General features: G+C 38.6%; 1 protein-coding gene across 4 annotated transcripts in view; it reads left to right on the top strand.

The window, feature by feature from the left end:
- The first annotated feature begins 1,175 nt into the window (after positions 1-1,175).
- Positions 1,176-13,037, top strand: part of SH3GLB1 (SH3 domain containing GRB2 like, endophilin B1) — a 44,203-nt gene continuing 32,341 nt past the window's right edge. For 3 of the 4 annotated variants that reach the window (XM_030825108.1, XM_030825106.1, XM_030825109.1), the window contains exons 1-2: positions 1,176-1,603; positions 12,745-12,886. In XM_030825108.1, the coding sequence (XP_030680968.1) occupies positions 1,532-1,603; positions 12,745-12,886 (214 nt within the window). In that variant the 5' untranslated portion in view covers positions 1,176-1,531. The remainder of the gene's footprint in view (positions 1,604-12,744; positions 12,887-13,037) is intronic. The other variant, XM_030825110.1, reaches the window with a different exon arrangement.

Genomic DNA, 13,037 nt, shown 5'->3' with positions numbered 1-13,037 from the left:
GACTCCGAGACTCCGTCTCAAAAAAAAAAAAAAAAAAAAAAAAACAGCGCTCTGGGAAAAGAGTAAGTGCTTTTCCACATAAAGATCTAAAATAGACAATACATGAGAAATAGGGTTTTTTTTATTATATATTCATTTTTCCATATTTCTGGAAAATGAAACAGACATGGAGTATTTCAAAGCTGGGAGATTCCATTATATTGGAGTTACGTTAGAAAGAGGGGGCTGTTTCTGCCACAACAAAGAATGAAACAACACAAATATTTACGTTTTCTTCTTGTCCTCATAATGCTTTTACTGCACTCGTCTTTCAACCTTTAACATCTATTGCATCTGCGACTGTTGTTTCAGTAAAACACGGAAGCCTGAATATAAGCTCATTTCATTGCCTGCTGCACAACCACACAAAACAGAGAGAGCATTTTCTTATTCTTGAAATATGGTAGCAACGTCTCCTTTCATGCTTGTACCTGTTTTAATTCCTTTCAAGCAGAGGCTGTATCGTGAAGGATGCTTAAGAAGTTACTTGGAAAGACAGGATGTGGAACGGATGTCACATCATATTATCATTTGTTATTAAAATTAGTCAAGCTTAATTGTTAAGGGCTATCCTGTGTCGCTCGCCATCTTTGTGTCCTCCACCTGGCACTTTGCTTTCACACAGTAGGCACGTAGTGTTGAGGTCCCGGAAGGTTGTCAAGTAACCGGCCGGGAGCTTGAGGGCAGGACATTGTCTTACAGCGTGATATCTCCGACACTTGATTCAGTGCCTGGCACACAGGAGGTATTCAATTATGCTGAATGAATGAGCAACCGGCTCTGTGGGGGACAGTAAATCCAACCCTATTCCGCAAACGTTCGCTAAGCGGCATCCAGGCCTCAAGGACCAAGTGTGTCGCGCGGTGCCATACTGTGACCAGGACCTGTCAGTTCTAATGTCCAGATATTGTAATTCTATGCTGTAACTCCTATATTTACTCTTAAAACAAAAAGAGAAATGTGGGTCGTGTTCGCTCTGGGTTCTCATTAAGTGCAAGCTTGCAGAGGCGCCGAGACCCTGCGGCTCGCCCTCGCCGCTTCCTCCACAGTAGTCGGGCGGAGCTCCCGGCGCGCCCCGGGGCTGCGCCGCCGCAATCCTCAAGGGGTCGCTGTTCCCGCGATAACCTCGAGAAAGCGAGAAAGGCTCCGCCCCGCGGCCCGCGCTCGTTTCCCCCTTCGGATCCGGGTCCACACGACGGGGTCGCCCGTCCATCTCCGGTTCGCCCGCGGGGCCCATCGTAGACGTTAGCAGCCGCTCTCCGGGCTGACTGACCCATCCTTGGCGCTGCCGCCGCGGGCGCTTGTTCTCCTCCCTCGCCCCGCCTTCATCCTCCCCCTTCACGGAAACGACAGCTGCGGCTGCGGGGTTGGCGCCGCCTCCCTCCACCTACCACGTCTGCCCTCGCCGCTGTAGCCCTGCGTCCCAACCCGGCCGCGGCGCCTCCGCCTCGCCGCCGCTAAGTCAGCCGGCTCCGCCCGGCTGCCACCCAGGATGAACATCATGGACTTCAACGTGAAGAAGCTGGCGGCCGACGCAGGCACCTTCCTTAGTCGCGCCGTGCAGGTACGCTGGTGCTGGGGGGAAAAGGGGTGGCGGCGCCCGGGAAGGTTGAGGGCGGGGACCCCAGCCCGACGCGGCGCCCCTGGGCCTCGCCGACCACCCAGCGGGCCTGCTGCAGCCAGAGGCCTGGGAGATGGGCGCGGCCTGGTCCCCTCCCGGGCCCGGCGGCAGTTTTCTGCCCCGTTCCTGCCCAACCGCCGCTCCCTGGGAAGCGAGGCGGGGTGGGGACGGGGCCGGGAGCTTCCTCCCACCCCTGGAGAACACTAAGACTGCACTGTCCGCCTTTCTGATCCCACGACGCCAGTGCTCATGTGGCCTCCACCCCGGGGCTGGCGGAGGCTTGCGAGTCCATTGGGGTAACCGAGACACAGGCCATTCTTGCACTACCCCCCACGCTTTCCTTTCGTCTCTCACCCTCCCCTCGGAGTCCAAGAAGGGAGTTTCCTTTTCCTGTCCTTCAACCCAGAGAGCTGCCAACACAGTTCCCTCCGGCCCTCTTTCTCCCTGAAAGGACTGTCCTGGGCTTGGCAGCCCGCGGGGGAAATGGAGATCGCCAGTTGGCGTTGAGACTTTGCCAAGACCACAAGAAACCTAGGATTGGGGGGTTCTCACTCCTTTTCAAAATGGGAAGCACCAGCTGTAGATCAAGGAGAGATGCGGGGATATTGTTATGGCTATAGTCACAGTAGTATGTTTGAAATATACTTTAAGGGGAAAAGTTGACTACCTCTCGATATTCTGCAATCAAAGAAGTGTCAGTACTAAGGAACTTGGGCCGTTTCCCACAGTCATCACCCACGTTATGCCAACTCAGTAAATCTGTGAACAGATGTAAATTTCACAACATGAGTTATAAACAATCTGGTGTTTACGGTCACGGTAGCAACAACATTCTCCTTTGTAAAAAGAAAACAAATATAATTTTCTAATATGCATACCAAATTGGTGCTGAAATGTAAATCTGTTCTATGGCTTTACTACTTTCCTTGCCTTTGCCCCAATTTTGTTGGCACAGTTGATCCCACATTGCACTATCCCTTGCAAAAGAGTAGTAGAGCTAGAGCAAGGTGATAGCTGCCTATATTATGAAAAACCTGTCAAGCACTTTGTAATGCATTTGACATATTATCTCCAGTCTTTTCCGTAACTTTGCCAGATAGATGTTATTAACCCCTTTTATATATGTGAGGAAGCAGCCTTACTGAGGTTAAGAAACTTGCACAACTAGTAAATAACCAGGTGCTGTCTGACCTAGTACTCCAAGCTGCTTTTTCTTCTGGGATAAGCATTCCAGATTTAAGATAGCTAGAATAATAGAATGTTGTGGCCTAGGGAGACCTTAAAAATCATCTGGTACAATCTGAGCATTTCCATATCAACAAGCAAGTAACACTTTAGAGATGGGAAATTCCTTCTAGCTTTTGATTTCTAAGTTCTAAAATCTGCATGGGGAGTAATAAGCTAGCTGCCTTAACCCTTTTCTTCCCTTCCTTCCCTAAAATATGATATATTGTAAAGACATTGAACCTTTATAGTTAAAATAATGTTTTGATTTAAATTCACTAGCTTCCAATAGTTCAAAGACAAGGTGCAAGAAGAATGAGTGATTGAGGGTCTGAAATGAATTTTGATGTGTGAGACACTTGTACACTTTTAACATTGACTGCAATAGAGGACTAGAGCCCTTGGTATTTTTGTTTGCCCTAGTGCTCATTACCTATAATTCTAGATGCTTATGAGGATTTGACACTATATAATGCTACTCTTTTAAATACAGTTAAATATGTTTCAGACATATAACTCAAACCCCTTAAAGAGGACACATTTACTAGAATTAGTCTGATTTAAATTGTGGATAGACTCAATTTAAAAAATTAAATCTAGCAAAGCTCGCAAAATGTGTACTTCCCAAAGAATTTTAATTCCTTGTTTCAAATTCTTTAGGAAAAAGTTTTAAATTTTATGCTAATCTGTTAGCCATCAAATAATTTTCTTTTCAGTTTTAAATATTTAAGTGTCTACTGTATGTCTGCTTGTGGCTGCTATGGACACTGGTGATACAGCAGTGAATAAAATCAACAAAGTGTCTGCCCTCCTGAAGCTTAGATTGTAGCGGAAGATAAGCTTGTAAATACATCAGGTGGTGATAACAATCATGGCCGGAAGAATAGAATAACGCAGAGATGGTGGTTGTTAATATCTTTCTTAGTATTTTCTAACATTAGTATCACGTTGTATAGACAGGATGGTTAGGGCAAGTCTTTCTAATAGGATGAAATTCAGGAGACCTCAAGGAAGTGACAGACCTAGTTTTCTTTTGGAATAAAAGTATTTCAGGCAGCAGGAAGAAGTACAAAGACTGAAGTTGCAGGGGCATTAAGGACACCAATGAAGGAGCTGTGGCCATAACACAGGTAAAAGGCGATTGTAACTTAGATTACAGTGGTAGCAGTGAAGGTTCCAAATTATCCAGTATTGGCCGTCGGATTGGCTGTGAGGTATGAGAGAAAGATGAGTCAAGGATGACTCCAAGATTTTGGCTTGAGCCATTTATTAAGGGAAAAATTTTAGGAGAAACAGGCTCCTTTAACGTGTCTGTAATTGTTAGAGATACATACTGAAATGTTTATGGATAAACTTATACCATATCTGAGATTCGGTTTTTGCAGGGTTTTTTTAAATTTTTTTTTATTTTTTGAGACGGAGTTTGGCTCTTGTTGCCCAGGCTGGAGTGCAATGGCGTGATCTCAGCTCATTGCAACCTTCGCCTCCCCGATTCAAGCCAATCTCCTGCCTCCATCTTTCAAGTAACTGGAATTACAGGCATGCGCCACCACGCCCAGCTAATTTTGCATTTTTAGTAGAGATGGGGTTTCACCATATTGATCAGGCTGGTCTTGAACTCCTGACCTCAGGTAATCCACCTGCTTCGGCCTCCCCAAAGTGCTGGGATTACAGGCCTAAGCCACCACACCAGTTAAGATTAGCTTTTGAATATTTCAGAAGAAAAAAAAACAGAAGTCGCTGAAACAACATTAACAGAATGTTGACAGTTGTGGAAGGTTGGTTATGGGTTCATGAGGTTTCATTATACTGTTATGCTTTGTATGTTTGACATTTTCCACAATACTTTTTTAAAGATAAAATTTGTAAGAAAAAAAGGATGCTTCTAAAATAGAACTTGTGAAATTTGGAATGCTGTGTGGTAGTTTTCAACAAAACACTGCTTTCTCATCTCAGTATTTATTTCATCACTGAGTTCCTACATTAAATTGCATTGACATCAGTATAATGCCAAAGTACCAAGTTTCATGCTAAGAATAGCTTAAGAGCTATGCCAGTGTCTCTTTATAAGCAGTAAGAATAGTAGAGAGAGAATTAAATGTTCATGTTTATAAATAATAATTTTCATTCAAATCAAATTGTACCGTAAGGAATATGCCATTCTTTGGTTGGCCAACACCATGCATTGTTTTCCATTTTACTTAAAAATTTCTAAGTTAAAAATTAAACTTTTCTTGTTTTAAAAAAAGGTCAAACTAGTAAAGCACATAGATGAGTCCATCACCACTCCACTTCTCTCCTTTTAAAATTTGTTTATAAGCCTTGGTACCTTAAAAAGAATGTTAGACTAGAATGTATAAATGAGTAGGAATGTTTATTCTTAACTAGCCCATTTGGGTGCTTGTTTTTAAGTACCTCAAGATGGTAAAATACAAAAGTATCAGGTAATTCACCCTTGCTTAATTGTTATTTTACTAGAGTTTTAAATGCCATTTATTCTTAGAATCCATCTTTTTTAGTCCAAACTTCTTAATTGAGCATTAAATACTCCCTTACAATCTGGTCCTTTCTCTCACTTATATAAACACTGTATTCCAAATTATTTTTTAATTTCCAAAATATCTTGTACTTATTTTAGGCTTTTGTTCATATAGTTAGACTCCTCTTAAGTGTCCTGTCTGCCTATTCTTTCCTTTCCTTAAGATACAACTTTATTCATCTCCAAAATGGAGAGAGTAAAAAAAATTAAAAAATTAAAGTAAAATAAACTTTTTTTAAAGATATAGCTTCAAATCCATCTCAGATAAGGCTTCTTAGGCCACAAGAGCTTGCTGTGAAATCCTGAATCATTTTCAATTCTGAATGATTAGGTGGCACTTTTCTTCTAATGAACTATTATGTTAGATTTCTTGGAACTCTAAAATTCTGTTACTCTGACTTTCACATCTTTAATAAGTTTGTATGTGTAAGGCATCAACTCTGTTTCTTATTCCCCTCTCACAACATCTAACATGGTTCATCTTTTATATCATTTTAGCCAGGCAAATTACTATCCATATGTGAAGTTTAATCTTTGAAGGGCAACAATAAGCATGTTAAATAACGGTATCTTTATTAGTATTTTCTAACATTATGTTTGCTGACCTTGAAGTTAACTAATACCAGTATAAATTGAGTACCTCTTAGGTGCTTGGCATTGAAAGATACAAAGCTGAATGAGACCCTGTTCCTGCCCTCAAAGACTTCATAGTAATAGTCTCAAATTTGTCACAAATATTCTTTGTAGCAAATAGCCATTTTGCGAATAACTTTATTTGATAAGTCTTTCAAGTGGATAAAGGAACAAGAGATGTGTTTTTAACTCAGAATTCTTATTGAAGCAAAACTTTGCTCACCATCATTAAAATAAGAGCATAAATTTTCTAAAAAGAATTTTTCAAATCAAATTACTTGAGGGAGTTCATTTTAATTTTCTAACATTTCCTCTAAACTGATTATTAAAGTCATACTATGAATTTCATGAACACCAGCTATTTTCTAAGGAATATAGTTTTTAAAATATAGTTTTGAGCTTGGCCTTGATCTCCCATTTATTTCAGCAAGTGTCATGGTGTGTCTAAGCTAAGGATGTAAAGATGAATATGATGTTGCCGTTAAATAGCTCCTGTCAGACCCTCCCTGGAGTTCCAGCTTGGCCAAACAACTCTCTCAAGCACTTTTGAAATCCTGTTTCTTTTACAGAATTCACACCGTGACAGCTTCACCATGTTTCTTAAATTCTAATAAATCTGTCACATTCGAAATCCATACATTTTCTTGTTATATAAAAACTCTACATGTTTAATGTTACTTAAAACTGTTTTCACATCCTTTGGTGCTATTTGCATTATTTTAGTAAAATAGAAAATAGTTTGTTAACCTGATGTTAAAATGTACACTTATGTACTATATGAGTAAGGTAATTAGAAAATCTATAAAACTCTTCAATTCATCATATTTCTTGAAAGAATTTTTTTTTTTTTTTTTTTTTTTGAGATGGAGGCTCGCCCTGTTGCCCAGGCCGGAGTGCAGTGGCACGATCTTGGCTGACTGCAGCCTCCGTTTCCCAGGTTCAAGTGATCCTCCTGCCTCAGCCCCCCAGTAGCTGGGATTACAGACCCGCGCCACCATGCCGGGCTAAATTTTGTATTTTTAGTAGAGACGGGGTTTCACCATGTTAGCCAGGCTGGTCTCGAACTCCTGATCTCAGGTGATCCACCCACCTCGGCCTCCCAAAGTGCTGGGATTACAGGCATGAGCCACCTCGCCCAGCCTTTCTTGAAAGTATTTTTAAAGTAATGACAGAGCTACAAATTAATCCTAAACTCTTAACCACACCCAACTGATGGACTCCCAGTTGCTTTGCTGCTATATTTAAAATGATCAAACACCTAAGTCAATTACTTTAATATTCTTTGGAGACCAACTTACTGAAAGAACCTCAACACAGTTAATATATTTGAAGCAAAACTCCAGCACAGTGAAGTAACAGTAATAACAGCTGAAATTCCTAAATGGGCCAAAGAGGAAAGTAAAGTAATGCAGCATGCACTAAACCAAGTGATACATATTTAAACAGTTATGAATGAGTTTAGAACAGTGGTTCTCAGTCTTGGCTGTACTTAAAATACTTGGGGAATCTTTATAAATGCCAATATATGAGCTACACCCCAGTCCAATTAAATTAGAATCTTAGGGGTTGGATCAGACCAGACATCAGTGTTTTCTAAAGCTCCCTCAAGTAATTCTAAAGAACAGCCCAAATTGGGAACCAATGGAGAAAGATGCACTTTACAGTTTACTAATACATTATTCAGGGTCTGTGTTACATATTTTCCAAGAAATTTAAGTTACTTTTAGAGTACTACTCTTTAGTAATACTGGTGATTAGAGTTTGCATTAAATAGATGTCTTTGATCACACACCCATTTTATTTGTAGTCTTTTTTTTTTCTAAAAGTAGAGTTTGGAATCCAGGCTCCTTATTTAATAATATGGGTTATATGCCTATCCTGTAGTAAAAGAAGGATTACAGTGCCTGGTATAATGTAGCCGACTCAAAGACAATTCTTTCTGCAAAGCAATATTTAGAGAAAATATATAAAAGAGGATTAAACTTTCTATTCTTATGCCACTTTGCCCTATTACAAATGAAATATGAAAAAATTATGTATCAAATTATATTTTAGAAAACATTGAGTTTAATGACTTATTAAGAAGCTTATTTACAGTTTGCCTTTTAGGTTGTTTACACAAAAGTTCTTAATTATTAAACTATACTGTCATCTATTCATTAAAAGATATGCTTAAAATCAACCAGTTTCTTATTAATACCTATTATCAAGAGATTACAAAATCAGTAATGATTTTTGACTTGAAGATGTTGAAAACTAAAATTTTTATGGGTTAATTTAAAATTTTTTGGTAACTAGGAAAGGGATCTTTTTTTAAAAGAAAGAATTAATAGGTCTTTTGCCCTTCTGAAAAGAGTGCCATTATTATAATTTTGTTTGAGTCAAGGCAGTATTATCCTAGTAGATCATAAAATCCTTGAGGGCAAGAAGTACATCATATGCTGATCATCTTGCAGTAGAAGCCATAAATATTTTTGATTAGTAATTTAAATCTTAATTTAGTTGAGATAACTCCTAGTGTCTGTAGTAGATGCATTATTTATAATGCTTTAGAGAAAACGTATTAAATATTGTATTTGTTATCTTAATATAGTGTACTTCTGATTAATTCTGGAAAAATCCTTTTGCTTCCACAATGATAAAATTGTGGGAAATATTATGTCTTTTACAATTATATTTAAGTAATAAGATTTAAATTTATAATTTCAATTTTAAAATATGATAGCATTGGCAGTGTCCTTATTGTGTGTCTTCCTCCCTTTTATTCATTCATGATAGGATTTAGTTTACTAATTTTGGTGAGTAATTATTGAATATCTTGTAGAAAGCGGAAGTGATCTGGAGGAGAAAGCTGTCCAGAGTGCTGTGAACAGACATAGGAGAAAGGAAGCACAGAATATGATTAGATAATAGTAATAGAAATAGAAAATACTAATTTTGGAAATCAGCAAGTATTTACTGGAAGGGTAGTATAGCATGATAAGACTATGAGTCAAACAGATGTGAGATTGAATCCCAACAATGACACCTTGGGCAAAGTGTTTAAATCACCCTGAGCCTCAATGTATTAATCTCCACAATTATTCTTACATATATATATATATATATATATATATTTTTTTTTTTTTTTTTTTTTTTTTTTTTTTTGAGACGGAGTCTTGCTCTGTCACCCAGGCGGGAGTGCAGTGGCCCGATCTCGGCTCACTGCAAGCTCCACCTCCCAGGTTCACACCATTCTCCTGCCTCAACCTCCCGCATAGCTGGGACTACAGGCGCCCGCCATCACGCCCGGCCAATTTTTTTGTATTTTTAGTAGAGACGGGGTTTCACCGTGTTAGCCAGGATGGTCTCGATCTCCTGACCTCATGATCCGCCCGCCTAGGCCTCCCAAAGTGCTGGGATTATAGGCGTGAGCTACCGCGCCCGGCCTCTTACCTATATTTTAAGATTCTTTCGAGTATTTGATGTAGAATGCACAGCTTAGTTAATGGAATTTTTGAACATACACTAAGCCTTGACACAGAAGTATAAGAAAGATGTAAATGGTCTTGTTGAAAAAATAAAACATTAAAGAAATTAGAAAATAAAACAAAACTATATATAATGTGCTGAAATGTGAAACAGAAACATTGTCATGTGACCCTTCCTACAGTACTGCTATTTTCCAAACAGGTTTTCTGTAATTAGACTGTCCCACTCATGTGTAAGGGTTCCATGTATCTTCTGAACTAGAATAGTAAAAAAAAAAACTACTAATTGTGTGTGTTTGTAGAATCTTTATCAGTTAACATATTTTCTTTCTTCCTCAGACTCATACAAATAAATCACTTGGTGCAAATACCCATCTTTGCTCTGTTATACTTTCATACTCTTTTCAAAAAGAATATATATTTATTGAGATACCTGGGAGGCAGTATCATGAGAGTCACAAAGAAAATATTAAATAATTAAGCAAAGAGGCCTTTTTACCTGAAGATTGAAATGTTTTATTTTCCAAATAATTAACTTTCTAATTGCTGGTTTTCCTGAAATACTGTCGGGAGAAAACTTGCCCTGAACCTCAGTTTATATCAGATAAATTCAGTGACTATTTTATTTTATATTTATTTATTATTAACTTATTAATTAGAGATAGGGTCTTGCTCTGTCACCCAGAATGGAGTGCAGTGGAGTGCAGCTGGGACTACAGGTGTGCACCACCATGCCTGGCTAATTTTTTGGATTTTTTTGTAGGGACGTGGTTTCACCATGTTGCCTAGGCTGGTCTAGTACTCCTGAGCTCAAGTGATCTGCCCACCTCAGCGTCCCAAAGTGCTGGGATTACAGGCAGGCGCCCCTGCTCCTGGCCATAAGTACTGATTTTGAATTATTGATCTGTTGATTTTTCTATTAATCTATTCTTGGTTATTAATGATAAGGATTTCCACAGAGAAATTAATATTTAATATGTGTGAGGGTGATGCTAATGAACTTAAAGAAATTGTGCAACTGGAAGATAAATCATCAGGACTATACACTCTTTCCTTAGATCTTAACATAGTTCATATCATTCAGTCACAGGTCGTTTGTTACCTACTCAGAGATGCTGTTTCTCTAACTACCCCCATCTCACACTCCTCAAACTCCTGCTCCCCTGTCTAGGCCCAAGTTGCCCATCCCTCCCCAACTGAAGCCTTCCCTGATTCTCCTGCCCTCCCTCTTCCTCTCCCTGAAGAATGAATTCTTTCTCTGTACTTGGATTTGTATGTCACTCAGAAACAATAAAACCAACCATGTTGGTCCTCTTTACCGTCTTCATGTCTTTATATCCTTATTATCAGATTATTTATTTATCTATTGTCTGTCTTTGGAAATAAAATGTAAGCTTCCTAAGAACAGAAACCTTATCTGTTTTGTTGGCTGCTGAAACCCATGTGTTTAGAAGAGTGCCTAGCACATATGTAGGTGCTTAATAAGTATTTGTTGAAGGAATAAACGAAACAAACAAACAAATGGATAAACTTGCTTACTAAAGGGAAATTTATGCATGCAGTTTCAATTTTTAAGGGGCTAAGTGAAGAATTTTTTTTAGATCACTCTTTATAGGTGATGTTCACCTGAGTGAAAGGTATTCCCTTTCTTCCCTTCCTATTGGTCACTTTATCTGGGAGTTATTTTATGTAGCCATTGGTGGTAGACTTTGAACATGTAAAAGTCTAGTAGGAGGTCTGTTGCTTAGAATCTTCAGGGATCTGTAAAGACTATGGGGTTCTCTGTTAAGAATGAGGTTGCATAGTTTATCCAGCTGGCCTTGGGATCAGAGTTTGCTTTTGCTCAGTGCCCAATCCTCCAGCTACACTGCAAGTTTATGGGCTTAGGCAATAGCTTTGGAACTGCTATTTTTGGTTCTACCCACTGGGTCAGGGGCTGGCTATAGACCATTCTCAAAAAGACCCAAGGCTTTACAAAGGCTATTTAAGCTGTTATTTCTGGCCCCTAAACAGGAACCTCAGTGGAGATTGTAACCAGAAGTCTAAGAATAGAATTCTAGAGGACCCTTCAGCTTAAGGTGCTGGTAATAACCTGAAAGTATTAAACCAAGAAGAAGGATGCTGAAAGAAACAATAAAACTCAGAAAATAGAGTAGCAAACGAGATTTTTAAGAAATGAAAGGAGAAAAACGCAAGGTGAACACTGTTTTGTCAGCCAGAAGTGAGTCATTACTGAGCACAGAATTAATGCTAGTGATGTACCTGTGTTAAGATGAGAGGAAGCCACATATTCTAGAGGAAAATGATGCATGATAAACAGCTTGAGTCATCACCTCTAATGTTTAATTAAAAGTATCCAGAAGGCTCTAGATCTACACAGAATCTTTTTACCTCTTTATTATTATATAGACAATGCTACCTTTTCTCAAATACCAGTATATTCAATAATAAAAATTGATTCATTGAGTATGTTTAACCACATTTTATGACCTTTAAAAGATGTCTTCATAGTATGAATAGGATATGTTCCAAAAGTTAGTCTGTAAATAAATTGCTGGAACATATCCTCAACAGCTTAAATGACAGGTTTTATGGTATGTTCTGGGAAACTATTTATCTAACTAGGTGTGATTAAAGTGCTAATAAGACATAAACCACAATAAACATTAACAGCTCTTTTAAAACTTAATAATTACAAGGCACCAAAGTGATTTGCATACATAACCATACTTAATCCCCCAAATACTATAAAATATGTATTGTCTCTCTTTTATAATAGAGGGTACTAAAGAAAAAATATTCAATACGTTGCTCAGGTCACACAGCAAGCAACGAAGTTAAGATTTGAATTCAGATCCAACTGACTCAAAGCTCTTACTCCTTACCATTATCCTAGTCTGCCTAGGATAGGTAGTTGAAATAGTTGCATGCTTTATATACCAAGAAATATACTTAGGTTTTTTGTAGAATCCACACCATACATTTTAGCAGAACTAAGAGTATGTGATGACTGTAAGGTAAGGTCATCCACAAAAGAAGTATGGATAAATTACCATAGGAGCAAAAAAAAGTATTCATAAGCAATGGCTTACAAAGCTGGAGCATGGTTATTTGTATGTTTAGGATTGTTTAGCTTTGAATTTGCTTTTTACTTATTGATATGGTTTCCTAAAATTTATTTGCAGTATATTTAATTTTTGTTTTACAATCAATAACAGTTCACAGAAGAAAAGCTTGGCCAGGCTGAGAAGACAGAATTGGATGCTCACTTAGAGAACCTCCTTAGCAAAGCTGAATGTACCAAAATATGGACAGAAAAAATAATGAAACAAACTGAAGTGTTATTGCAGCCAAATCCAAGTAAGAAACTCTACCTCTTCTGTACCTTAAGTACTATTAGTGGGTTTTTAAATGTTAAAAAAAAAAAGTTTCAATGGCCATCTGAAAACATAGGATTTTTTTTATTGTAGCTTCAGGGTCTGTGGGGTTTTTTGTGTGTGCTTTTGTGAAG

The sequence above is a fragment of the Nomascus leucogenys genome, chromosome 12 (genome assembly GCF_006542625.1).
Source record: "Nomascus leucogenys isolate Asia chromosome 12, Asia_NLE_v1, whole genome shotgun sequence".
NCBI lineage: Eukaryota > Metazoa > Chordata > Mammalia > Primates > Hylobatidae > Nomascus > Nomascus leucogenys.
Note: the sequence above shows the minus strand (reverse complement) of the source record. Positions and strands in the feature narration are given on the sequence as shown.